Source organism: Podarcis melisellensis, assembly GCF_964234715.1.
Source record: "Podarcis melisellensis genome assembly, chromosome: 12".
Taxonomy (NCBI): domain Eukaryota; kingdom Metazoa; phylum Chordata; class Lepidosauria; order Squamata; family Lacertidae; genus Podarcis; species Podarcis melisellensis.
Genome location: NC_138544.1, coordinates 32,560,957 through 32,587,340, shown reverse-complemented (window position 1 = coordinate 32,587,340; position 26,384 = coordinate 32,560,957). Strand labels below are relative to the sequence as shown.

Genomic DNA, 26,384 nt, shown 5'->3' with positions numbered 1-26,384 from the left:
TTCCCCCCAGTAGAGGCAGGTCAAATTCCTTCCAAAATTGCAGCTTAGTAAATGGGCCTTTTCTTCCACACCGTCGTCTTATGAAGGATGGTTATATTTCAGCTCTCAGTTAACCAGACAGTGACCTTATACTGTTTGAATTTACTCTCAAATTGGTTCTCTCCCACCTTCTCCATACCTATTTTTTCCTTCTCTCTCTCTCTCTCTCTCTCTTTTTTTAAGTAGAAATGAAGAAAGAAGAAAGCACAATATTTTAGCCATTTGAACAAGCTGCATTCTGAAATCAGTCCTGCTACCTGGAAGTGCTCTCCGTTACCTCTATCTTTCAAAATTGGAGCCATTATAGTCATTCGTGCAAATCCACATTTAGCCTTTCATAAAAGAGTGGATTTTTGACCCATTGAACTGGAAGAGCTTCTGCGCTGTTCTCCTGATCTTTGACAAGATAGCCCACAACAACAGAGAAGACAATTTCTTGCTGGTGTGAATTTGTATTCCGTTGTTAAACTCTGGATGCTCACGAGTGGTAATTCTGCTCCTGATAGCCTGCACTCTGATGATTCTGAATGGCTGCAACAAAGCCGTACGAGAAACCCAAATACCCGACTGCACTAAGCCCACTTATTGTTACTGAGAGGGGCCTGCCCAAGGAGGAGGGGGAAATTGACCTGGGCACGGTGAACTCCTCCTTGACCCTGTGGAGTTGTGTTTGTGCACATTTTCTAATTGGGCCAGGGGAGACTGTTGCAGCAATCAATAGGAAACTCAGATGATCACCTCCGCCTCAGGTATAAGAGCAGCCTACTGGTGCTAAGCAAAAGGGAAGGTTTTCATTCTCTCCTACGATTCCCTTTCTCCAAGACTGGGAGAAATTCTGTGCTTACTAGGTGTACAGAAGAAGCGCTCCTAATTGGATAGCTCCAGGTAACTCCAGCCCTTAAACAAGATTCGAAGTTGACCAATTGGCAATTTCCACAGACAATGCAAAAAATAAACTGGGTAGTACAATACAGGTATGAGGAAGAGTGCCCATGACTGGGGCCTATTTGTGCAATACTTCTTCACTCCAGAATGCTAGTCCATATGATTTTGGCTGATCATTTAATCTGCTACTCCTTTTTGGCTCCTGGTGCATTAAAAAAAAAAAAGTATTTTTCTGTAGTGGATGTCCGTGGTGGATGTCTGCAACTGCTAACTCACTAGTGTGAACTACAATTTAGCGTTGATCACCTGAGTTGTCCAACATGCTTCCTTAGGATTGGCTTACAACCAGTTTAGAAGAAGGATAGTTCTTTCGAGCTGCCAATTCTATACCTGGTAAAGGCTGAGAGTGAACCTGGCCATCATGCATTCCATATCCATTCTCTACTGGCCAGGAGTAGATGTCTATATTTACTCAACAACAGTTGAATAAATAGAAATTGGATTTCTATTCTCAAAACTAATCACAGCAGTTTAAAAAATGACACTAAAACTAACAAATGACCTAACCAGATCTTACATTATTTCTGCCATTCAGGGGGGAGATTAGAGGTAAAGTATTTGCCCCCTTCCAGCTCTCCCTCTCTCCCAAAGCATCAGCATTACACTCTAAATGGTGTTAAGAGAGAATGAGGTAACACGTGTGAGTTGCTTCACACAAGATGGAGTTCCTTGCACATAAATAATAATAATAATAATTTCCTATTATTATTATAATAATAATAATAATAAAGTCCTCTCCTGCTAGAAACTGCATGCAATATCTCACAACACGTGGCAAAATGCACGCAACTCAACGTTGCTGCATGCGCCCATGAAACACAGGACATCAGCTACAAGCGGAAGTCACTGTATTTCCTACAAGTTAAAACCTCCATGAAGGAAATTTTGTCGTGTGTGACACAGATCTCAGGTCGCATAAAGATAACCTGCTTCTACGGCAATCATCCTAATTTGTTTTCAGGAAGGTTATACAATCCCAAGTGAAGCAACTGTTATCCCACACGCTCCAGTACATTCCCCTGCCATTTTCCTTCCTGCAAAAAGTGGGATCATTTTGTGGCAGGAACGGGAGTTGTCGCACAAGGGCACCAAATCCAATTTAATTGTGCAACTTGAGTTTGCCGTTACGCAATTGAATCCTACCTGCAAAATGGCGACATTCTGTAAGTGGCCTCGTTTTCCAATGAGGAGAAGGGCAACACAAAACTCAGGGTGACACTCCATGTATCTATCCACAAAAGTTTATCCCGTAATACATTTGCTTAAGCTGCCAAAATAATCTTTATGGTTTCTGCAGTACTGAACTATTTTCTATTCCAGCTGGTTATTATAAGAACATCATAAGCAGGGACTAGTGCCTGAGTTTGCTTCCCCCCGCCTCCCTTACAATCCTTTTTCCTTTTGTGTTATGCTTTTCTGATTGTAAGCCTGAGGGCAGGGATTGTCTTATTAATGATCTCTGTATGCTTTTTTTGGATGGTGGGGTAAAAATCCTATTTCTCATTTAGCTATCATTTTCCATTTGCAAGCATTTCCAGCTGGTTCCCAGATCTCTTCTGTCTATATTCACGGATATCCAAATAGGCCAACAAGGGTCGTTCTACAGCCGGCGACTTAACCGCCTTAAAAATTAAGGTAACCCGACAGGCTTTTATTTACTCTGTTTGTAAAATGGAGACTTTGTCTGCCTTGCACCAGCGCTGCAGCGTCTGCAAAAAAGACAATGCAAGTTCCAAGCAATTACTTCTGATGTACGCAAGGCCAGAAGTTGTTAAATTTGCTTTGCCCCTGCGCAAGTGCAGCCCTTGGAATTAAAGATAAAGGTTATTTAAAAGGACTGTTAATTTTTAAAATGTTGACATTTAGACCCAAGCATCTAAACTTTTCTTTATTAAACCATCTAATAAAGGATATCAAAGAACTCTTACCTCTTTAATGAGGCATTAAAATACAGTAATACAAAAAAAGGCAAAACTGTTAAGCCTCTTAAACCCCTGGACTTACATTATCAGCTTTTATGTGCCTGTCAACACTCAGGAGTAAGAAGCAATGGTTTATTCTCTGTCTCAAATTTAAAAGCCAACTAAACTTCCTTCCACCTTCCTGCTGAGATCTTTAACTCCTGGCAAAGAGCAGCAGCTCCATGTACAATGTGATACAAAAGGCTAAGGCAATCTCTATCCGTTGCAAGCCAAAAGCACACTACCATCTCCTGTTTCATGCTGTCTCTAGGAACAAACAACTAAGCCTTCCTTATTTTAAACAATATATGTAGCGGGTAATTTTGCTGAAGGGGGGCTGGGAAGGCTAGGATGGAAAGTCCTTGATTCTCTGTGTTCCTAAACAGTAGTTTGGGTAAATCAAAAGTCCTAAAACTAGGACTAAAATTAAAAAGGAACTTCTAAAGATAATGCAGATTTAAAAGAGATTGCTGAGAAAAGAGAAAAAGGGGTAGGCTGGCCCTATTTGGGATTAACACAATCTAATGCTAAGCAGTATACTGCAAATATTTAACAGATTATGAAAATATTTACAGTGACCAGCATAGCAACCTAAAAGTGTAGCCAGGTTATAGCCAGAAGCTGGATTTCAGTGGTATGGCACAAATCCAACAGACTTACTAAACAAAGCCTAAAAGGAACATGGGAGGTTGCCAATATCAAGGCAGACCATTGGTCCAACTAGTTCAGTATTGGCTGTACTGATTGGCAGGGGCTTGAGAGGGTTACAGGAAGGTTTTTTCCCCCACCTTACATGGAGAAGCTTGGGATCTTTTGTATACGAAGCATGTCTCACTCACTGAGCTATTATTATTTCTAAGATATTACACTTATATAAATGCTACAGGGGATACAAAGCATAATTCTCACATGAGAATTTGAAATAAATTGTTCTTATACTGCATAAAAAACCTACGTTACTGGGAACCATCTGTTAATCTGGGCCCTGCTAGATCTGAAGAACCAGTAACTTTAGCAAACTGCAGAGCAGAACAACTGTAGTGTCTGAACTCCCAGGGGAAACAGCATATATATCTATATCTCACTGCTGTAGCCAACTAACTTTTACACAGAGCAGACTCACTGAAATTAATGGACCAAATTTAGTCATGGTAATTAATTCCAATAGGTATCCATTAAGGAAACATTAGTTTTAAACACTACAATGGTACCTTGATTGTCGAACTTAATCCATTCTGGGAGTCCTTTCGACTCCCGGAACAGTTAGAAAACCAAGGCACGGCTTCCAATTGGCTGTAGGAGCTTCCTGCACTCAATCGGAAGCTACTTCAGAAGTTTAGCTTCCGAAAAATGTTCGCAAACCAGAACACTTACTTCCAGGTTTGTTGCATTCGGGAGCCAATTTGTTTGGGAGCAAGGCCATTCAACAACCAAGATACCACTGTATATGCTTTTTGACCTACAGATGGGTGGCAGAAACCTGAACATAGTGGTGTTTCATGATTGGATACTATACAAACCAAAAGATTGGTCACAGAAAGGGAGACTGACATAAGCTTCTTAAGGAGTCTCCGTGAGTAAAAATGGAAGGATATGAGTGGGGGTAGGGGGGAGAGAAGTGAGTGCCACTTGAGATTTTTTTTGGGGGGGAGGGGGGGTTAAAAGTATTTACTTTTGCAATTCCTCCAGGATGGTGCCTCAGTCATCCTAATAAAACAACCTCATCTGCCTACATATTAAATTATTTTTTGTATTTCTATCCCACCTTTCTCTCCAAGGAGCTCAAGGTGGACTACATCAATCTTGCCCTCCTCAATTAATCCCTCACAACTGTCCTGTGAGAGAGGTTAGGCTGAGAGTCGGTGGCTGGACCAAGGTCACCCAGTGACCTTCATGGCTGAGTAGGGGATTTGCATCCTGGTCTCCCAGGTCCTAGTCCAACACTCTGACCACTATGCAACACTGGCTCTCAGTGTTGTTTGTGTGTGTGCCAGTCCCACACATGCCTCTGGACCCCAGCTGCCTCCTTCTTCTGTTTTCTAGGACACAGCTCTCAAAAATGTGCATGCTGCCCCGCCCCACCCCGCCCCAATCTAGCTAACTATGGATTTTCTTCCAAAGGCAAGGTATGGTAGAAAATTGGAAATATGCTACTGGGAAAACTGTTTGACAACTAGGTGTACTGGAGGAAGATAGAGATAAGATCTCCTGTTAAATGACTGGTGCATTACTTTTGTCAATTCAATTCTATTGCAATTCTTATGCCATTCTTAATCCATATTATTCCCTAAATTCTGTCTTGTTATCATCTACAAGTTGCTTTATGTTGCTATGTTTTGCCTCAAAGTTCAGGATATTATCTTCCACATAAAGATAATAATATGCTTTGAATTAAGCATTATACACCGAAAAACCAAATGAGATTGACTTCAGTGACAATCTTGACTCTGTGGACTTTATCACTGGTTATACTTTATTCTCTGACTCACTGGGATCGAGCCCTGATTAGATCACTAAATTAGCATAATCTGTTAAGAATATTTCCTGCGCAATATTCCCACTGAAAGGAAAGCAGACACTTCAGAATATTTATGTGCAAGACATTTATTCTGCAGCAAAAGAACTAAGCTTTGCGTGTGAGGAGGAAATACACACGTATATTTTCAGGAAAGAGCAGAAAGATGTAGGCCCTAAGTTAAACCAAAAAGGGTTATGAAACAAAAACAAAAGCTGGGTTTCTCTTTGAGACATTTCTTTACACACACAAAATATACATTTTTAAAAAATTAAAAGTGTTTTACAACATCAGCTCCATGAATCCAAGACGTGTCACTTAAACTGTGGGCACTGAGGTATTATTCTTAGAAAACAATTTAGACAAGTGCTTGACATCTGTAGGACTGAATTGCCACCTGCCTAGTCACGTGTCTTGTGTCTGGAAGAACATGCACAAATTACAAGCCTATGAAGAATTTCTGGAAGTGTTTCATTAAAGTTTTTCCTTTTCATTTTTTAAATAGTGACAGTATATTGCATTTCCCAACTTATTAATTTGTTTTATTTAAAGTTTATATATTGCCCTTCATCAAAACTGGTTCCAAGCCAGTTCACCCACTAAAAATGTCAAAACACAAAAACCAGCAGAATAAAACAAAGCAACCAGCAAGATTTTAACATGTCTAAAATGTAGAGGTTTGGGGCAATGCCTGGGTATAGCATTCTCCAGTAACACCGATATGCAATAGCAACATTTAAAAGTCCATTAACAATATAACACTTAAGAAACCAGATAGCTGTAGACTCATAAAGAAATATTAATTTAGCAATATTTCTCACATAGGAGGGAGAGGAAGAAGGGTGAGGAAAGGAAGGAAAAAGCAGGTCTTACCAAAAGTAACTTCTCCTTTCCCAGTTTTGTCAAAAAGCTGAAATGCCACCATGAACAGAGCATCTGGAGCACAGAGGACAGATTCAAACGCTACAAATTCTTGAAAGGATATCAACCTACGAAAGGAAAAAGAAAGCCATTTTTTCCAGGTGCGATCACCAGAAGAACATTTCGCAGGTAAAGAATTTACTTACTATCCCTCATTATATGTGACCCCTCCACAAATATCACAAGAATTTAAAGTATAATACGGTAAAAACAAAACAGAATAATCTATAAAATGCACTTGTACCTTGGAAGTCAAACGGAATCCATTCTGGAAGTCCGTTTGACTTTCAAAATGTTTGGAAACCAAAGCTGCAGCCAATCGGAAGCCGCGCCGGACATTCGGCTTCCAAAAATAATTCAAAACCAGAAGACTTACTTCCGGTTTTCGATCGTATGGGAGCCAAAACGTACGAGTTCCAAGGCATACGGCAACCAAAGTACGACTGTATAGCCGTTCTCAATCTAATAAACGTATCAGAATAGCCATGAAACTTGGACACGTCATGGCCGACTCAGAAAACATGGAATAAGAGAGCCTTCAGCTTGCACTGAAAAATAACCAAGGTTCCTGCCAGTCAAAGCTCGGAGGAGAGCGTTCCATAACTGGGGTGTTATTGCTAGTCATGAAAAGCAACAGATTGTCTAGTCTCCTGCAACAATTGCACCATCAGAAGAGTTTCTGTAGACAACCTCAAATCCTAGGCGAGAGACACTTCTTCAGATGCCCAGGTCCTAAGCCGTTTAGGGCTGAGAGGCACCCCTGCCTCAAACCCTGAGGAGCCAATGGCAGCCAGTATAAAAAAGTGATGAGCTAGACGGACCAATAGTCTGACTCACCATAAATGCAGCTTCCTATTATCCTACTAGCATCTTCAATGGTGGCACAATTGAAATTGCAAGTTTGAAAGTTGCCAAGTTAGTAATTCAAATGCAAATTATCCCAATCCAATTGTCATGGAGTAATAAATTTAAAAAAAAACACAAATGGGGTGGAACCACATTTTAGCAACCAAAAAAGTGTTCCGAAAGTTGCCCATCAGATTAATCATTTGCAAAATAGATGGACATGGCAGTAGCTCCTCTGATTTGAGGCAACGTGGGGAAAGGTTCTGCCACTGACCAGATGGATCACAGCGTCATTACTTGTCCACACACGTGAAGCACATCATCTTACCTGAAGTAATTTTATGCTGTAAACCACCCTGTGTTCTCTTGATTAAGGTCAGTATATAAATTACATAAATAAGGTAAGTGATACAATGCTGCGTTACGATAACAATTCACACCATCATTTTAAGCAATAAAAACAAGATGCTAGCATCTATTTCCTATGAAAGTTCCTTGAGTTGTTGGAATGTATGTGAGAGCTTCAACAGCTGACATCTGCTGTCATGGATAAAAATCATATTTATGCAGGTTTGGGTAGAATTTGATTAATGAAGATGCAGGTCCCAGAGCCTTTGCAATGCAGATTTGTGATATTTCAGTTGGGATGTTCAATTAACAAGACTAAAATCATTATTCATAAGGCAGAACCAGCTTCAGATACATTAAGTGGTCCGATGAAGTGAACTTTAGCCTACAGATCTCATGCCAAAATGAAATTTGTTGTCTTTAAAGCAGCCTTTGGCAACCTGGTACTTTCCAGATGTTTTGGACTTCAGCTTCCATTAGGTCACAGCTAGCATGTGGTAATCCAAAATATCTGGAGGGCACCAGATTGGGAAAGATTCTTTTGGCTACATCAAGCTCTTCTCAGTCGAGTAACCCAAACACCTCAAAGAGTCAGATATTTAATTAAGAGAGTTTAACAAAAGCAATGGGCTGGGGTTTTTTTTTAATGGAAAAAGGGAGAAAGCCTACAAATGTGAGGCTCCCATCAGACTACTGCAGAGGAAACATGAATATCTGCTGTGCCAGCTGAATTCAAATTAACCCAATTTTTACATGTTAATTAAACCAGCTATTTTCTTCTTATTGTATTTTTGCTCCTTAAATAGACTGGCCTGCAAGTGATTCCCAACAGATCGACTCCGACAACAATGACGCACTCATTTACTTCTATTATGCCCATACAATACAGTAACTGAGCAGTAATTTTTCACAGTCAATTACACATGTGGTTCCTAATGGTTAAAGATGCTGAAATAATGCATGTTACATAGCCATATGTTCCAAGCTCTATACGGCACAAGGGCAGTTGCCTAGGTAACAAGTTTTCTCTCTGGCATAGTGCAACCCTTCATTGAATATCATTAGGTTTCATTAAACAGCACATATTAACATGAACCTCAATATGCTACTTAAGAATAATTTTGCCTACATAAGCAAGGCCTTGTCTAACTTAAAAGCCCGGCTGAGTAAAGCCTAATGACCCTGCGTTTTAACGATGTGAAACTAGGAGGAGATGGATGAATTATAAATCAAGCAGAAAGATGCCTTCTAAGTAAGAGGTTCTCTACTTTGGTACTATCTTCCCCATTTTAACGGGAGAAAAAAGGGAAGTGCCATCACTTCTTCAAAAGCGAATGAGGTGGCAAAGACATGTTTAACAGAAGGAAAAAATAAAGGGGGCAAAAAAAGAGAGTTTGCCCTGCATTCTTCAGTTGTGCTTTGAGGCCAATTTCTCCACAAGCTTACCAGCAAACTCAAGACTGGTTTGAGCAGTCATTTTTTGCCGCTCCCTCTTGCTCCCTTATGGCTGCTAACTTCCACCAGCATGGCACAGGGTTTTTTTTGGGGAGGGAGGGTAGAGGTTAAGTCAGGTGTCTGAGGTAGGGAATAAATATCAATTTCTGTTTCACACAGTTTCTCATTTTCCCAACCTTAACTTCAGTTATCCACATTTCCACAACCGTTTTTTTGTGGGGGGGAGTTCCCATGAAAATTCACCAGCGTTCTAGTGTGAATCTTCCTAACGTAAATTTTGCTTGCAATTTTGCCTTATAAACACATTTTTAATATACGGATTTTTAACCGGAGAAGTGTGAATGTCAAAGGATGGGTGAATTTTGATTCACATCTTGATTCAGAAAGCACAAGTAAGTTCACCTTTAAAAATGCAAACTGAATCAAATTTCTCCCCCATCTCGAATGTGAGGTGAAAATGAGTCAGCATCTCCCCATCTGCTTTGCATGCAGAAGGGCCCAGATTCAATCTCTTGCATTAATAAGTAATGCCCTCAGTGATATCTTGGGCAGCTTCTGCACATCAGTGCAGACAATACTGACTTGGAGACTGACTTTGGATAAGGCTGCTCCCATTGTTTCATCTCAAGCACCAAGCGACAGGTTGCTCTGTTAGCTTTCCCCATTCAGAAAAGGTAGAGGTGGCAGCAAACAGAAGGGCCTGTGATACGAATTGGTTTTGAAGGTGGGTTCTGAAGGGTCTAGGATTCTTATTTTCATATTACAGGACAACTGAACCTTTAGAGGAGGCAGAGAAAGTTGGAAGGAAGTGCAGAGAACAAGGATGGGCTTATCACAAATTTGGAGATCTCCTGCATAACAAAGATGTAGCTTGAGAGAACACAGTTCACCATCACAAAGCAAGATGGCAAAAGATATTAACAGATTCTTGCTAGATGGGTAGCAGCTTTCCATTTGGCCAGTGGGAGATGTGAGAAGGTGCGCCACTAGAATCAGGGTTTGGCAAAGAAGTTTGGAAAACACTGTTTGAAAGAACAGCTGAAAGCTCCATGCTTTCGACCGTTTACGTGTGAGGTGTTCTCATGAAATTCACTTGGTTTCTCAGTGGCTGAGTCAGGCAGCTTTGATCCAAAAATTCTGAAATTTCTAAATTGGGAGCAGGGCACAGCCCTACATGGTCATTATTTGCTCACCCAGAATATCCCTACAATTTCTCTCTTCAAGAATATTTTGTACTGATCAGAGAATAAACTAACATTCATGGAGAATACAAAGAATGTTTATTTTTTTAAAAAAAATGAAAATAGAAAGTGATTTGTTGGTTTCAGAAATTTAGATTACCATAAAGCAAGCTGAACCTCAGCTTGCAAGAGGTGCATTATGTGACAGCAGCATACTGAGGACTGTGCAGGAGAAGCTCCTAGAAGACTGTGCTCCAAGTGTTCAGTTATAAATTGGCCTGCAACTTACATTTCAGAAACTTAAAATATATTAGAAATAGCAGAGAAATGAACCACTCGGTAAGGAAAATGAGATTTTTTTAAAAAAAAGATCAAAGCTGCCGAATGTGTATTTTGCTTCAGTCTTGGCAAAAACAGTATATTGCAACCATTTATTTATTTATTTATTTAATCAATCAATCAATCAATCAATCAAAGAATGAAAGGCGAGCCAAAATAAGAAAGGACAAAGAAAAGAAACAACTCTAGCCAATTTTAGTCAAATCCCCCATTTGATTTGATTTTGAAATCAAGCATATTAGTATTATGTAAATGAAATCCCTACAAGCCCGTTGTTTTTGAAAAATACATCTGCAGAGGAGCTTCCCCCCTTCTGCTTTAGTACTTTGGAACACAAAGAAGCCTGGGAAATAGTTGCTAGGACTCACCAAATCCAGAGAGGCCATCTATAGGTCACCAACACTTCTTTATCCATACTGACCACAATGCCCAAATGCTGATGGCAAACCCATTATCTCCTGGGCAATGGGTAGCATGTTATCAGTTATTAATAGTCATGTGATTTATATAGTGCCATCAGGTCCCTTATGCAGGAAGCTAACAGTATAAAATTTGGCACAGGGGACAAGGGGAGGGAAATGGAGGCCAAGATGCACAGGGAAGCAATATGGAGTTGTTTCAGTTGTAAACATTTAGTGAGGCTTAGGCTAGCCAAGAGAACAGCTCTTGTGGGGTTTGTGGAGACCCAGACTGATGACTGAAGCTAGGCTTTTTGCCCTATGAACTTTGGTCACTTGGGTTCTAACTTAAGAACTATGAGGTGTTTATTAAGAGGAGTTACATGTGATAACTTACATGGGAAAAAGGATGGTGTCTACCATTCATATTTGCACCAGTTTTAAAACCTGGTTAGCTCCCGCAGCTCCCAAGGACTACAGCTGCCAGGTGCCTTTGGGAGAAGTCAAGGCGGTGAAACCAGTTTCAAATGGGTTTAGATGTGTAGCGCGGATATTCCTCTTACACACTGTCCGTCAATGAAGAACAGCCAAGAGTGGCTTTATAAACTCCTTAAGCCTTGCTTTAATTCCTGGAAAACTATACAGAGGAGTTGTCAACGCAGGACTTGTGCACACCAGTTGCTTCTATGGTGCCAGTGAAATGTTTCAGTTAATATGCCCTCAAAAATTCACAGTGCATGAGAGATTTGTTTGCTTTGCTTTCTCAATTCTGGACCAGCCTCTCCTATGGTGAGCACTTCCCCTTATGTAGGGGCCACATTTCAGTGCATGTTCAGAGGAAAGTGTAAAGAGTTTCTCTCTGTGGTTGAAGTAGGTGCCTTTATTCCCATTCATTTTGGGGAGGGGGGCTGATGTAGGGACCATGCCTATATACCATTTTGGGTCTCTGCCTCTTTCTGCTCCTTTAAGACATGGCAGCCATTTTATGCCACGTCCCATGGAAGCAATTTTGTGTTATGGGGTGAAATGTCAGTGGGAATGGGATAAAGTCATTTGTGCCCATTTGCAGAGAATTCAGCCATCCACAACTGCCCAATGTTCGCAGACTTCAATATCAAGAGATCTACCCTCAGCGACATCTTTTCCAGCAAAATCAGGGCAATTTTGCAATGGTACCTTTAAATTGGCTAATTATTAACTTCTGCTATATGAAAAAGTACCCAAGGCACACACGTCTGAAATTCTTGTGTGTGTGTGTGTGTGTGTGTGTGTGTATTCCTGCAACATCCATTCTTTTGCATGTTTAGCAATACTAATGATTATCCTCATCATTGTATAATAAATACAAAAGCTACAATGCTTTACTAAAATCAGCAATTTAACCATAATAGCATAATGGGGCACAGGGTAAGCTATGCCTATTATTTAATGTTTCAATCTTAGATAAACAACTTGTTCTGAAAAATGGTAGATTAGAGATAAATCAATAATAATGGGAAAAGCTGGCATTTCAAAGCATTATTTTGAATTGTTTACACTTTCTAAAAATAAAAGCCATATAGTATTTTGAGTTGCTTACTGGAAACCAAGCTATGATTGGCAGAACAGGCATATTTTATTGGGCAGAATTTAATTGTAGCAGCAAAAAAAAGTATGGATTGTTAGAGGAAGCCAGTTGGATTTTTAAAGAGTGCAATTTGCAGTAAAACATTTCTTTACATGCTCATCTGTGGGAGGGTAACAGGCACCCTGAATGGCCTCCTGAAGCTAAACAACAGGTCTCAGACCTCCCACCTAACCCTCTGGAAGCCTCCTCTCACTAAAGGTTTTGCAGTGCATCCACCTAGCAAGAAAACAGCCAGGCAAAAAACACTCCTGTCTTTGCGAGGCTGAACAATGGATCAGCACGGGGGGAAACAGAGCAGGGGATTCACGCATGCACTGTACAGAGAAAGTCATACAGATGTGCATTCAGGTGCTCACAAAGGTTGCTCTGGAGTTTCAGTCATTACCTTAATGGTACTGAGATACTGGGACACAAGGACTAACAAGATGGCCACACAATAGCAAGAGAAAAGGTCGTGGATAGTTGGGTCGTTTTTCTGAAATATTATGAACATAGCAGCCATGCAGAAAAAGATAATGAAGGGGATTTTACATACTGTGTGTGTGTACACACGAAAAATCTCAGTAATGTCTCGATCATAATCACGAGAAAATGCCACGCAAGAATCTCTTGGATGGGAATGGGGTGGGGCAGAGGCACCATTTCAGCTTACTGTAGCAAGAGCATGAGACACTGTATGAGGCAAAAATACTGTTCTTGGATAAACTCAGGTTAACATGTACCTTTGGCCATTCAAAAGAATCACTGTTGCGACTTTTTATACCTCATAACAACCAAAGGGAAGAAATGAAAAATCCTTTTGAGGTTGCCATGTCGAGGGTCACTTCACAAGACCTTATTTAGGGCCCCCATCCTGGCTGAAGGCATATCGTTTGGTAGGAGAATGTGAAAGGAAAGCTATTGGCCACCATGTGGGGTAAGGCCCCATGATAATGGTGGGCATAAGTCCCCTCTAGGTGAGAACCAAGGTGGGAGTGCTTGCACTATCCAAGGTGAGAAAATGGGGTGGCGTCCTTGAATGATGAAGATGGTGTCTCAGAACCAAACCACTGGTCACAAATGCATCATATGGCGATGTTTTGCATGCTACTACTCTATTTTGAGGGACGCAGGTGGCGCTGTGGGTTAAAGCCTCAGCGCCTAGGACTTGCCGATCGAAAGGTCGGCGGTTCGAATCCCTGCGGCGGGGTGCGCTCCCGCTGCTCGGTCCCAGCGCCTGCCAACCTAGCAGTTTGAAAGCACCTCCGGGTGCAAGTAGATAAATAGGGACCGCTTACCAGCGGGAAGGTAAACGGCGTTTCCGTGTGCGGCTCTGGCTCGCCAGAGCAGCGATGTCACGCTGGCCACGTCACCTGGAAGTGTCTCCGGACAGCGCTGGCCCCTGGCCTCTTAAGTGAGATGGGCGCACAACCCCAGAGTCTGTCAAGACTGGCTCGTACGGGCAGGGGTACCTTTACCTTTACCTTTTACTCTATTTTGAATTGGTATTATTTTCTCTTCCATTTCGTTTCAGTTATTTAATTGGCGTAGCTTCTTCGTATGCAATGTTGTTACTTACTGATATTGTGATTTATAATGGTTTTGAGTTTGTTTTAATTGTCATTGTTCACCTGATATGTTGTGAACCGCTTGGAGCAGTTTTGCAGGTAAAACAGATGAGGTAACATGAGGACCTAAAACTTAGTTGCTCCTAAAGAATAACCACAGGTAGACTGAAACAGGGGCTGGTGGGGGCAGAGAAGAGATTTTCAATAGGGAACTCATTTCTATATATAGGACTTGGATCTCAAATCTGAATTACTCAGCATAAATCAGCCTTCCCCAACTGGGTGCCCTCCAGAGGTTTTCGACTCCAGCTCCCCTCAGCTAGCATCACTAATGTACAAGGGTGGTGTGAGATGTGGTCCAAAACATTTGTAGGGTGCCAGGATGAGTAAGGCTAGCATAAATACAAGCTTCCAAAGCCCTCCTGTAAAAGCATGCATGCTCATGCTGGCACTCGCAAAAGAAAAAAAAGGGATCATACACAATTCTAATTTATAGTTAAGTAATTTACTTGCATCTCACTTTGTTCACAACAGCATAGGACGATACATTATTCCTTAAGTTTTGGGGGGTTTCAGTATTCTGAGAAGGCTTTGTAAACTGAGAATAACAAAGAGTTTTGCAGCAGCTTAAAGCATAACAATTTATGATAGCCTATTTTTTGTGGATTAGAGTCAGACGTACTCTAGCCCATGAAAGGTTATGCCATAAAATATTTTCTTGGCTCTTGAGGTGTCACGGGGTCTTGTTTTTTTGCTGGAAACTGTTACAATAAATCAAAAGTAGGCCTTTTTCAGTGTCCTTCGTGCTACTACCTAAGGCTTATGGGTAAGAACAAAGCCCGTTTCCCCTTGTGTCGTACATTTAAATATTCACCTCTACTGTTCCGAAACTTGCTCTATAAAATTCATTTTGTGTGCATTACTTAATAATTGTAACTTCTGAATGTGGCACATCAAGTTTAAAATTGTTGTCATTGAGTTTGGTACAAAGTGCATGCATTTTTAACCCTTTATGTATCTGGCCCAGTGTCTAGTGGAAAGCATTTTAAGACAGAATACCCTGTTCTCTCTCTCTCTGTGATTCACAGAGACACTGAAGAACCAATTGCTGCTGAAAGCAAAATTTCATGGCAGTACAGTATCTTTTTCATATACTTTAAAAGTGAAGAGCAGCTTATTCTGTGAATCTCCAATGCTACCACCATATAAGTAATTCAAATGAATGTCACAGTACTTACCCATCTTTCGTCTGATCTACCACACCTCCGAGCAGCTGAATGGTTCTGGGATTGGGAACCCCATCTCCTATTATCTTCAGGAACCGCGTGACAAAGTCACTGGGGGACATGTAAAATTCACCATTTTTCTCAACACTTGCATACTGTAAAAAAGAAGAAGAATTTGGTTCTTAAATTACAAGGTATCATTGCATCACTCGTACAGCCGACACAGTGCTGCCCCATGTGGTGCGTCATAAAACGGCTGTGGGTTTGCACACGCTCCCTTCTCTGTTTCTCAAGATGAGTGTGTGTCCGTCCCCCCCCCCCCGCCAGCCGCCTTTCCTTATCCTCTCTGAGTGCTAACTATAGCTTGCCAAGACACCCACATTATGGTTAGTGTATGCCCTTCAAAACAGGAATCAGAAGCTATGGTTTGAAGTTGATTTATATACTCCCTTTTCTGCTATTGCTGAACTCATGAGTGGATTCGCAACCCATAAGACACAAAAGGTTTGTTGTAGAACACCGCGACTCGATACAATACTGAACGCTAATCATATTTTGGAGGGCACTCCAAATGGTAACAACATTTTGCTAGCTTGGTTGTTGCAGCAAACCATGGTTAGCATTAAAAAGGAAGAGGGTATGCTTATCAATAGCTTGTTTCCATCCCACTGAACCAAGGGTAGACAACGTGGGACCTTCCAGATGTGGTTGGACGACATTGGCCATGCTGGCTAGGGTTGATGGGAGTTGAAGTCCAGCAACATCTGGAGGGCATCACGCAGCCTACCCTTTGCTCTAAACCATGGTTCAGAACATCCTATGAATTGAGCCTGTATTTTGAGTCTTTGATCACTGAGCAATCTCTTGCTTACTGCTGCCAGCAAATGCCAGTGGAACAGCTTGCAGAATATGAAATATGATCACTACTCTCTCCTATATGAACTTAACAAACCCATGATTGTGCCCATTCATATGCATTCATACTTATCAGCCATGTGCAAAACATTACAGTTGCATGACTCTGACAACATTTTTTTTCCAGATTTTACTCCCAAATATCTACCTCTTGGGAGTAAAAGAAGAAAAGAAACAGAAGTGAAAGCAGAAGTAAAACAAATTTTATTTGAAAACTGAAATTACTCCAGAAAGGAAAGAAAGCAATATGAAGAACAGTAATAAAAATGCCCTCAATACGCTATACTGGCCTAAACCCCATGAAATCATATAGTATTACACAGGAAGAGGGGATGGGGGAGAGAAGCACACAATAGAATTGGCATTTCTATTCTCTCCCCCCTCCCCCACAAGTATAGAGCTAAGTCCATAAACTGATAGAAAAAAGGGGGGAGTACAGGGATTGGGGGAAAAGATTGTGTGTACCTCTGAGGTTTTTAAGAGCAGCATTTATTACAGGAGCTGGTAGGCATTATTTGGGCTTTCAGCTTAACATTGTGGGTTGTTGTTGCTGCTGTTTTTATTATTATTTTAATTTGCTGCCTATCCCTCATCTTTAGCCCCCAGGGCAGGCTGCAACAAATAAAAATGCATTGAAAACCATTCAGAACAACGTGAAATCACAAAAAATAGGGTGCGTCCTAAAAATATTAAAAATATTGAACCAATTGAACATTGGTTCGAATTCCTAAAGCATGCTTCGCCAACAGGTGAGTGATTTTAGGATGAGGCAATACACCACCCATTCGCCTCTTGTGGCCACTTCATTTCCAGCCACAACTCAGCATCTCTACCCCCATCGTTCTGTCTGGACACTGAGGTCCAGTGCCGAGGGCCTTCTGGCGGTTCCCTCGTTGCAAGAAGCCAAGTTACAGGGAACCAGGCAGAGGGCCTTCTTGGTAGTAGCACCTGCCCTGTGGAATGCCCTGCCTCCAGATGTCAAAGAGAAAAACAACTACCAGACTTTTAGAAGACATCTGAAGGCAGCCCTGTTTAGGGAAGCATTTAATGTTTGACAGACTATTGTATTTTAATATTTTGTTGGAAGCCACCCAGAGTGGCTGTGGAAACACAGCCACATGGGCGGGGTAGAAATATTATTACTATTATTATTATTATTATTATTATTATTATTATTACTATTATTTCAACTGGATGGCAGGCCAGAAGGAAACGTTTTCACAGCTTCTTATGTAATGGTATCCAACACTCCCCAACTGCTCAGCTGCACATTTGTCCATGAGTCTTTTAACGTATGCTGATAACCTCCTGCTTATTACAAAGGGTATTCTTGTTATTAAAATGTTTCACCTCGCGACTACCACAGGCCACTTGGCGGTCTGTCTTTCGATATGCTGCACTTATGAGAAGGGTGGCAATGTGTCCCACTTTATAGAGGATAGTCTTTCATTGGAGGGGGTATCCAGTCCAAGAACCCAGAAGACAGGAGAGCAGGGAGCGCCATGACATCGCCTCTCAGTGCTTTGCACCTGGACAGCAGACTGAGCAAGTACACCTGGGCCCAGCATTTACCACTACGGTGAAATATACTGTATTGCTATTTGGATTCTTATAAATATTTATAAATTTGCATCTGCACATTAAAATTAGCGGATGTAAATATTATGCAAATTTGCGGTCCCCCTCCCCCTTTTTTGCAATGCTTCTTTCTTTCTTTCTTTCTTTCTTTCTTTCTTTCTTTCTTTCTTTCTTTTAATGTGCACAGCCATATCTGAAAAGCAGACTGGCTGGGACACCTGAAGATCCATGTGACTATTTCAGCATACTGAAGGCAACCATGGACTTGTGCTACTCTAACAATTCCCCCCTCAATGTCTTAGGGCAAACATCTTGGAGACGGAGAAAACAGTGATATTCAAAGGATATTTAATTCAAAGGGAAGAGGCTTAATTTTATTTATAAAAACAAAACAAATCCATTGGCCATGGCCAAGCTCTTGGGTGCCCCTAAAGTAGTTCTCTGGATCCCAGCCATATTAAAGTCGACTTCCCATTCCTTATCACCACTGCATTCTTTTAAAAGCCACAACTCTGCATATATTGAGGTCAGTAAAAATCCAATTGGGGGGCGGGAATGCAAAATAGCTACTTTGCAAATGCACCATAAATACTACCAAACTCCTTGGGCGGTGAGCGAAGGGACATTAAAACGCAGCTGTAAATGAATTACAAGAGCACATAAGTCGCCACGTGTCACCTTAAAAAGAAAGATCTGTATCGCAGCAAGCAACATGTTCTGAGCAGGAAAGCCAAATTGCTAATTACTGTGGTATGTTTCTTTTCTGAGGTGGCCTGATAAAAACATTTGCTGCGATTCTCCACAGAACATTATCCACATGAAGTAACAAGTAAGTTAGGTGTCTACTACAATTTTGCAACCAACTTCAAAGACTTGGGTTTTGTTTTACGTTGCAATAGCTCTTGCAGAGCAAAGCCTGCTGCCAGATCCCATTGAATAAAGCCGTTGTTGCGCCTGACAAGTACCCTTACATTTTCTGTAAGTACATAACTCTTGGCTTCCCTCCGAGAGTTAAAATGTACGTGGTTTTTTGTTTTTTTAGCTGTCTAGATTTAAACCATATATAGGTAAAGTAATTTCCTTCAGGCAAGTGTTTTATTGAAGCAAAGACCGAAACAGAAAACTATATAGCCCAATTATTTAATAATGTTGCATTTCTATCATTTCAAATTAATTGTTTGTGTTTCATCTGCAACGTATTCTATGTTTAGGAGCAAGCTTAGTGTGTTTGTTTCTCATATTTACAATCCTTCCGACGGCCCGGCCAACGAAACTATCACATTAAAACACATTAAAGAATCAAATCAAAATCAACGCATGCGCTTATGCATGCATGCACACACAATTAAAAGCAATTTAAAACACAGCAGCAACATAAAATCAGCAACCTGATTAATAGGTGATATGTCACACACACAAACACACCCACCCACCCAGCTGCACACTTTTATAACCAGCACACAGACCAAATCGATCTCATTGCAATCACCTGCCAGAAAATCTTTCCAAGTCTCAAGCTTGAAAACTTTTTAACACAACAGTTATCGAGAAACAAATCAAATAAGTCAGCCGTTTTCTGCTTCTACATTTCATTTTTTTTTCCAGGCTAGCCCCCCTGCTAAGACATTCAATAATAGAAAGCAGTACAAGGTTTCGATGTCCCCCTGTTCCTACCCACAGCGATTTATTCTTGTGTATTTGAAATCCAATCACGTACCCCCCACACTACATATAGAAAATGACCTTGAAAATGTCAGCTTGCTCATTTTGACTGAAGCCTAATCTCTTAGGTTATGGTAGGAGAGTTACAAGAAGTAGAGTTACTCTGAGGAAATTATCATGACAAAAGCGAGGGGGGGGGGACACACATCAATTCTATTAGTTTGGGAATAAAGACTTTCGAAAAGGTGGTACTCTGCAGTCATGTATTTTCCCTCCACTTTGGTAATTATACCTATGGAGAATTTGATATTACACAATAATGCCTAATGGCTTTTTGGTAAGTTCCTTCAAAATTCACACTGGATAATCATATATTTTAAATACTCGAGCATTAACTATTTCAAGCCCATTTAAGTCCTTACAAATACAACAGAGGAATTTTTTTTTTTTAAAGTAACTCCAGAGAAAATATGTAACTAACCAAGGAATTTCACACTGATTGCAATGCATTTAACTGAAATGGAAAATGATATGATAAAAATCCCATTCTAATGGTGTTGTGTTTTGGTTTCCTTGGTATGTGTGAGTTGTTTGTTTGTTTGTTTTTAATAGAAATTTTATTGCCAATTTCAGCTAGTCTGTGTTATGACTCTGAAGTGTCCTGAATAAACTTGGTGTGAGGATGGTCTAGAAATAAAGGCACTATTAGGAATGTATGCCATTTTTGCAAATGCACAATCCACAAAGGAAAAAATAATTTATATTCATAAATACACGTCAGGTTAGAATTAAATATGTACTTATGTATCATCCTCCTACCAAGACTCTCAGAGCAGCACATGCGAATTTCTCAAAAAGTGTGCCATCGAGAAGACTTTGCAGGCTTATCCCATTTTATATGATAAGCCTGTTAAAGTAGCATAAAATATACAGGTTTGGAGCGACCTTTTTGCCTTCTCATTTATACCAGTTCATAGCTACTGGCTCTCTTGCTATTGTTGGCTTTTCTGATATTGAAGTAGCTGAGAGACAGATCTCTCATTTCAAATTATTATTATTTTTCCTTAATCCAGCTTTTAGAACAGCTTCTACTTTATGCAGCAAGTCCACTGGCTTTTCAGAGGCCCCAATTCTCACTGTTATAGGGTGAGGTGGTATTATTATTATTATTATTATTATTATTATTATTATTATTATTATTATGTTTGTATCTCGCCAGGCAGAGGGTGGAGGGAGACTTTCAAGCAGCTGTTGTTTCCAGGTACAAACAAAACAAGAGACCCAGAAAGGCATTTGAATGAAACCATGCCATATATTCCCAAATAATAAGTTTGCTGGAAATAATAAGTTTGCTGGAACATTTAACTGCTCCCCACCTCTACTTGGTTTCTGTTGCACCCTCTTCTTCCCCATTGCAGAAACAACAGCCTAAGCCCATTTTTGGAAGTCCTCATTATAAACCTGATGGTTTTCCTTACCTAGCATATTCCAGGAGCCAAAAGCAGAAATGCAAATGGAAAACCATCAGGCTTCCATCACTATCTAGAAATCAGGAGCAAGCTGCAGGTTTGCATTCTTTCCATCTTGCTGCTGAATGTCTCCCTGAACAATGATTTGGCCTCTCTAACCATGGCTAAGAGCATTTCCAAACTCAGATTTAGAAGCCAGCTTTCCAAGCCACAGCCCTAAACTTTGGTTAACAATTGAAAGACGGGTGCTAAATCAACGCTGCAAGTAGCAATGGAAAACACAGCACACAACGCAGGGCATAAAAACAATTATGTGACCCGCTACTGGTCCTTTATCAATGATTAGCATTCAGGTGAAGTTACATCTGCAGTTACCTCCAATAAAATGTTTGCAGAAACAATCTTCAAGTTATTCCCTCTTACTCTCTTGTAAGGGCAGGGTGACTCTATCTGCATTCGCTCCCACCATTAGTTAGCAGTCCAATGATTTGGGAGAGATAGGGAAATGCTAATGAAAATAGTTATAGACTGCATTTCTAATTCACAGATCTTCAAAGAGAGTCTCTCTCTCTCTCTCTCTCTCTCTCTCTCTCTCTCTCTCACACACACACACACACACACAGCTCCATGTAGGAAACACTGAAATTTCTATTCTATTTGGGGGGATAGCTATATTTCCCCGAGTCTATACAATAATCATTCAAGAACATATTTGACTTCTTGGAGAGCATTGTTCAATTTTTGATAGTGGTATTTAAATCTAACATGGTAATAATACAGTGAATGATTAATGGTTAGAAGACTATCAAGAGATGAATAATGCAATAAGAGCTAAAGAAATGAAAAATTCAGGCTTTAACGGATAAAATATTTACTTTTAACATACCTTCAAAAATATTGTTTTCAACTCAGTTGGATCAGCTCTCTTGGTTAGAGCCACCTACAAGTAAATACAATTATATTAATATGCATAGTCTATACAAAGGATGTCAAAATGTCCTTTAAAAAAAAAGAAAGAGGATAATTCAAACAAAAGAATGAGCGATGAAAAATAAATGTTCCCCTCAAATAAATTAGACAGCGGTTTATGCAAGAAATTAATAAATAAATACTTGTTTTAACATTTACACTTAATTATTTGATATTTTTGCTGGTGTTGTTCCTCTGAACCTGCCAAATCTTAAACGAGTGCACTCTGACTTTGCCCACATAGAGCCATCAACCACAGGAACTGATTTTATTTTTATAACATGAGTGCCCAATCCTGAGTACTAAGGACATGCAATAACACATTTTTAAAAGAGAGAGAGGGAAAGGGAGAGAGGGATGCCATTAAAATATAAAGTATTTAATAGTAAATACTTAGCAATTAAAACCAGTCCTAACAAGAAGTCTTCCATCACTTCTAGAAAAACTCTATGGTTTTGATCAGTCTGAAAGGCAGCTGTCAAGAATGACTCTTTGCACTCACCTGCTGTTCAAAGCTGGGGCAGAAATGATACAAGGTTGAGAGTTGAAGATACTCCCAGACAGACTTGTGGATCATGATTACAAAATAAGGGAAGGGGCTATCTTTGTCAATGGTGGAGGGTAGCTGTACTTGATGACCCAACAACCACCCTTCTGCAAATAATATTCCAGCCATGCAGTTTGCTATGGGGCTACAATGAGTAGCAACTACACCTGCAGCAAAGCACACTTGCCCAGCTGCAACCCCCTCTAGTACCAAGTTTCACTTCCAGAGTTTGGGAAGCAAAGCACAGTGTCACTGGAGTCGCTACAGTCACAAGGTACCTCCCTTTCCTGACCCATAAGAAGAGTTTGGATTTGATATCCCGCTTTATCACTACCCGAAGGAGTCTCAAAGCGGCTAACATTCTCCTTTCCCTTCCTCCCCCACAACAAACACTCTGTGAGGTGAATGAGGCTGAGAGACTTCAGAGAAGTGTGACTGGCCCAAGGTCACCCAGCAGCTGCATGTGGAGGAGCGGAGACGCGAACCCGGTTCACCAGATTACAAGTCCACCGCTCTTAACCACTACACCACACTGGCTCTTTAAGCGCAGGAGCACAGCTTGGCTGGCCAGAGCATGTGGCCACCTCTGCTGGGAGAACGTAGCACCCAACTCTCACAAACTGGGTTTTAGTCATGAGATCTTTTCCCAGCCTTACCTGGAAATGCCAGAGATTGGAAGTGGCACCTTCTGCATGCACAGCAAATGTTCTACCTCTCTAACCTACAACCCTTCTTCCGTGATTGCCCTCCGCAGAACTTCCCCAGCCTCCTCTAGAGGAGAGATAAGGGAGTTAGCTAGAGGTATCTCACCTTGGTAAGAAAACTCTGCTCTCTCTGAACTGTATCTAAACCAGGCTGCTCTACCTCCTTGCAGTGTGGAAAGACTAGAATTGGTAATATGAACTGGCTTTATTCATCTGCTTATTTATTTTTGTCTGCTGACATGCAGATGCTGAGCAAAATTAAATATAATTACGTCTGTATTATTTCTTTGTATTCTTTAATTTTTCCTATGTTTATTGATTTTTTTGGGGGGGTCTTATTTGAATTTATTTATGTATTTCCTACCACATCTTTGTGTGTGCAAATGTTTTGCATTTCACTAATAAGCGGGTGCTTGTTGTTGAGTTGCTTTGGGCACAGTTCAGTGTGGGAAATATAAACAAATTAAACTTAAAATTAATGTAATCTAATGTAAGCTTTAAAAAAACTCTAAGAGCATATGATACGTGATACTAGAAGAATCCTTTTTATATTCAGGCAACATCCTCTATATTAAGATGGCTATTGACTTTGAATGATCGGGGGGGGGGGATGTTGTCCTACTCCCATAAACACACATCAATAAGGAGATACATTCTTTGGTGTCTATCATAGTGGTTATAAGAAAGAGACAAAACATCTGAGCTGCCCTCCTGAGAATATGGTCCCTAGAAATAAATGGGCACAGCATAGCCAAGAGTGGAGATATGTGAACGTTTATATACATAATGCAGATCAACACAATGCAATCTCCCAGTACCTAATAATAATAATAATAATTTTATTATTTATAGCCCACCCATCCAAAACATCTTTTATGGAAACAAACCCCCACCCTAAATCAAGGTGTGTCCTCTCACTTTAGCCCATGCCTCTCATTAGAACTAAACACCGCACAGCAAGATACATTAATGCATTAGGAAGAAAGTGCATGCTTTTAGATGCTAGCTGTTTGGGGGTTAATGATGTTTGGTTGCTTTTTCCTTCCAAAACTCACCGAAACGACATGAGCAATTGTGGGGTAGATAGCCAGAAAATGTGTGTTATCCAAGTGTACATGCTGTCCTAAGTGTCATAATCTTGTGCTAAGACAGTTATTTACTTGAGAGCCCATTCACAAGGCTTTGTGCTCTCTGTGGCAGACTGGACCCAAATTCAATGAATTCCACAACCTCCACAAGAAATCTTTCCCCAGTACAAAAGGAGCATGCCACCCTATCCATCACTCCTTCACCTACAAAAGGACAACAGCATTTAAGGAGCAGTCCAGAATTCTGCAAAATGCTTTGGGGCCAAACTCTCTCCTCGCCCTCACTCCCCAAAAATACTAAATTTCTAAAAGCACGTAGGGGAGCTGAGATGTATCACATCACTTTTCTGGTATGTTGCTAAACTACCATTGAGCTTCCTAGGAGAAGACCCCTTATGGGATGCCCTGATAGTAATGCTATGATCAGTAATTTTTCTTTGAAATTGTAGTTCTATTCTTTTTAATGTGTGACTTCATGAGCTCTGTAGGGCACACATTCACCTGCTAATAAATTGTATAAAACAAGCCCGAAGGAGGCCACCAACCCGCTCACAGGTCCTTGTATGATCAGCAGAAACAGTTGGTCCTGGCAAGTATTAACCACTCTCAACTCCAACCTGATAATTGCAACCTGCCCAGATTTTAACTTGCCTGAATTAATTTTAAGATGTATTTCAATTAATTGATGTAAAATAATTAATCAATTAAGCATATTATGTTGTTTTTATGATGTTAGCCGCTCTGAGCCTGGCCTCGGCTGGGGAGGACGGGATACAAATAAAACTATTATTATTATTATTATTATTATTGGAACACGGGTCTCCGGAGCTCCCTCGCACGCAGGAGCCCAGCTGGGGAGGGGGCAGCGGGAAAGGGATGTTGCTGCTGCCTTTCTTTTTTTTTTTTATAAATATTTTATTAGGTTTTTAATAAACAAATTTCCACTTTCAAATACATACTTCCATGAATCCAATGGACTTCCCCCATCTCCCGAGCACTGCATTCCCTGTGTAACCAAAACCTCAGCAATTTGTTGACTTGTTTTGTACATAACAATATATCTTCCATTTTATCGTGTTATCTGATGTAAACATTTCGATACAATTGCATTAATTTTTAATTTCCACACAATAAAAATATTTCGTTACCTCGCTTCTGTCTTATAGTGTCTTATTTATCAATTCAGAAATTTGCCGATACTGAAGCTATACCTTCCTAGAAAGGAGCATTTTTTAACATTCATACAACTTATAATGCTTTTTCAAATAGTCCTTAAAATTTTTCCAAACTTCCTCCGTTTCTTCTTCTCCCGAGTCTCGAATTCTGCCAGTCATTTCAGCCAACTCCATATAGTCCATCAGCTGCGTCTGCCATTCTTCCAATGTGGGTAGATTTTGTGTCTTCCAGTGCTTTGGCTGCTGCCTTTCCTCTCCATCGCTTCCATCCCGTGGTAAGCTTTGACCCAGGACTGCTCAGCTTGGCAGCACCAGGCCATTGTGCAACATAGAGTCCAGCAGCCCTCAGCCCACTCGCCCTCCCTCCCTCTTGGCCAGCCCACGGGCAGCGCACAGCACATGCAGTCATGCCGCACTACAGACCCACTGCCCGGTGCGGACCACCCCCCCCCCACCTGGCTAGTTACGCTACTAGTCAAGATCACATCATTGCGCCATGCTAACATACAATACTTGATTCATATTTCAACCACAGCACCTGCAACTACAGGCAACCCCCAGTTTGCACGGGGGTTGTGTTCCGGGTCACTGCGCACATCGACGGAACATGCCTAAGCCCAGACCACCCTGTTCCACCCTCTTCTGGGTCCAAAAATGGTGCATGCATACACAGTTGTGTGTGCTTTGAGCGTGAGCAAAATGGTCATTCCTTGGGAATGGAAACAGAAGCTGTAGCCAAACCATAGTTCATGTAGTATGAGCAATACAGCTACCTTGCTTGAGCAAAACTGCAAGCCCTCAACGTGAGGAACAAAGCCTAGCCCTAGCAGGTGGCTAAACTGCACCCCAGGTCCAACTCAAGACAGCAATCTACAGGTATCCAGATGGCTAGGCTGGGTCAGGCAAGACAGGACCTGGGACAGCTCCTA

The 26,384-nt window shown here is 40.9% G+C and overlaps 1 protein-coding gene across 2 annotated transcripts in view; it reads right to left on the bottom strand.

Annotated features, from left to right (window-relative positions):
* SLC25A13 (solute carrier family 25 member 13) overlaps nucleotides 1–26,384 on the bottom strand; it is a 110,392-nt gene that overhangs the window by 64,807 nt on the left and 19,201 nt on the right. For both annotated transcript variants that reach the window (XM_081882853.1, XM_081882854.1), the window contains 3 exons: nucleotides 21,859–21,912; nucleotides 15,361–15,503; nucleotides 6,334–6,449 (listed from right to left, as the gene is read on the bottom strand). In XM_081882853.1, coding sequence (XP_081738979.1) covers nucleotides 6,334–6,449; nucleotides 15,361–15,503; nucleotides 21,859–21,912 — 313 coding nt within the window. The remainder of the gene's footprint in view (nucleotides 1–6,333; nucleotides 6,450–15,360; nucleotides 15,504–21,858; nucleotides 21,913–26,384) is intronic.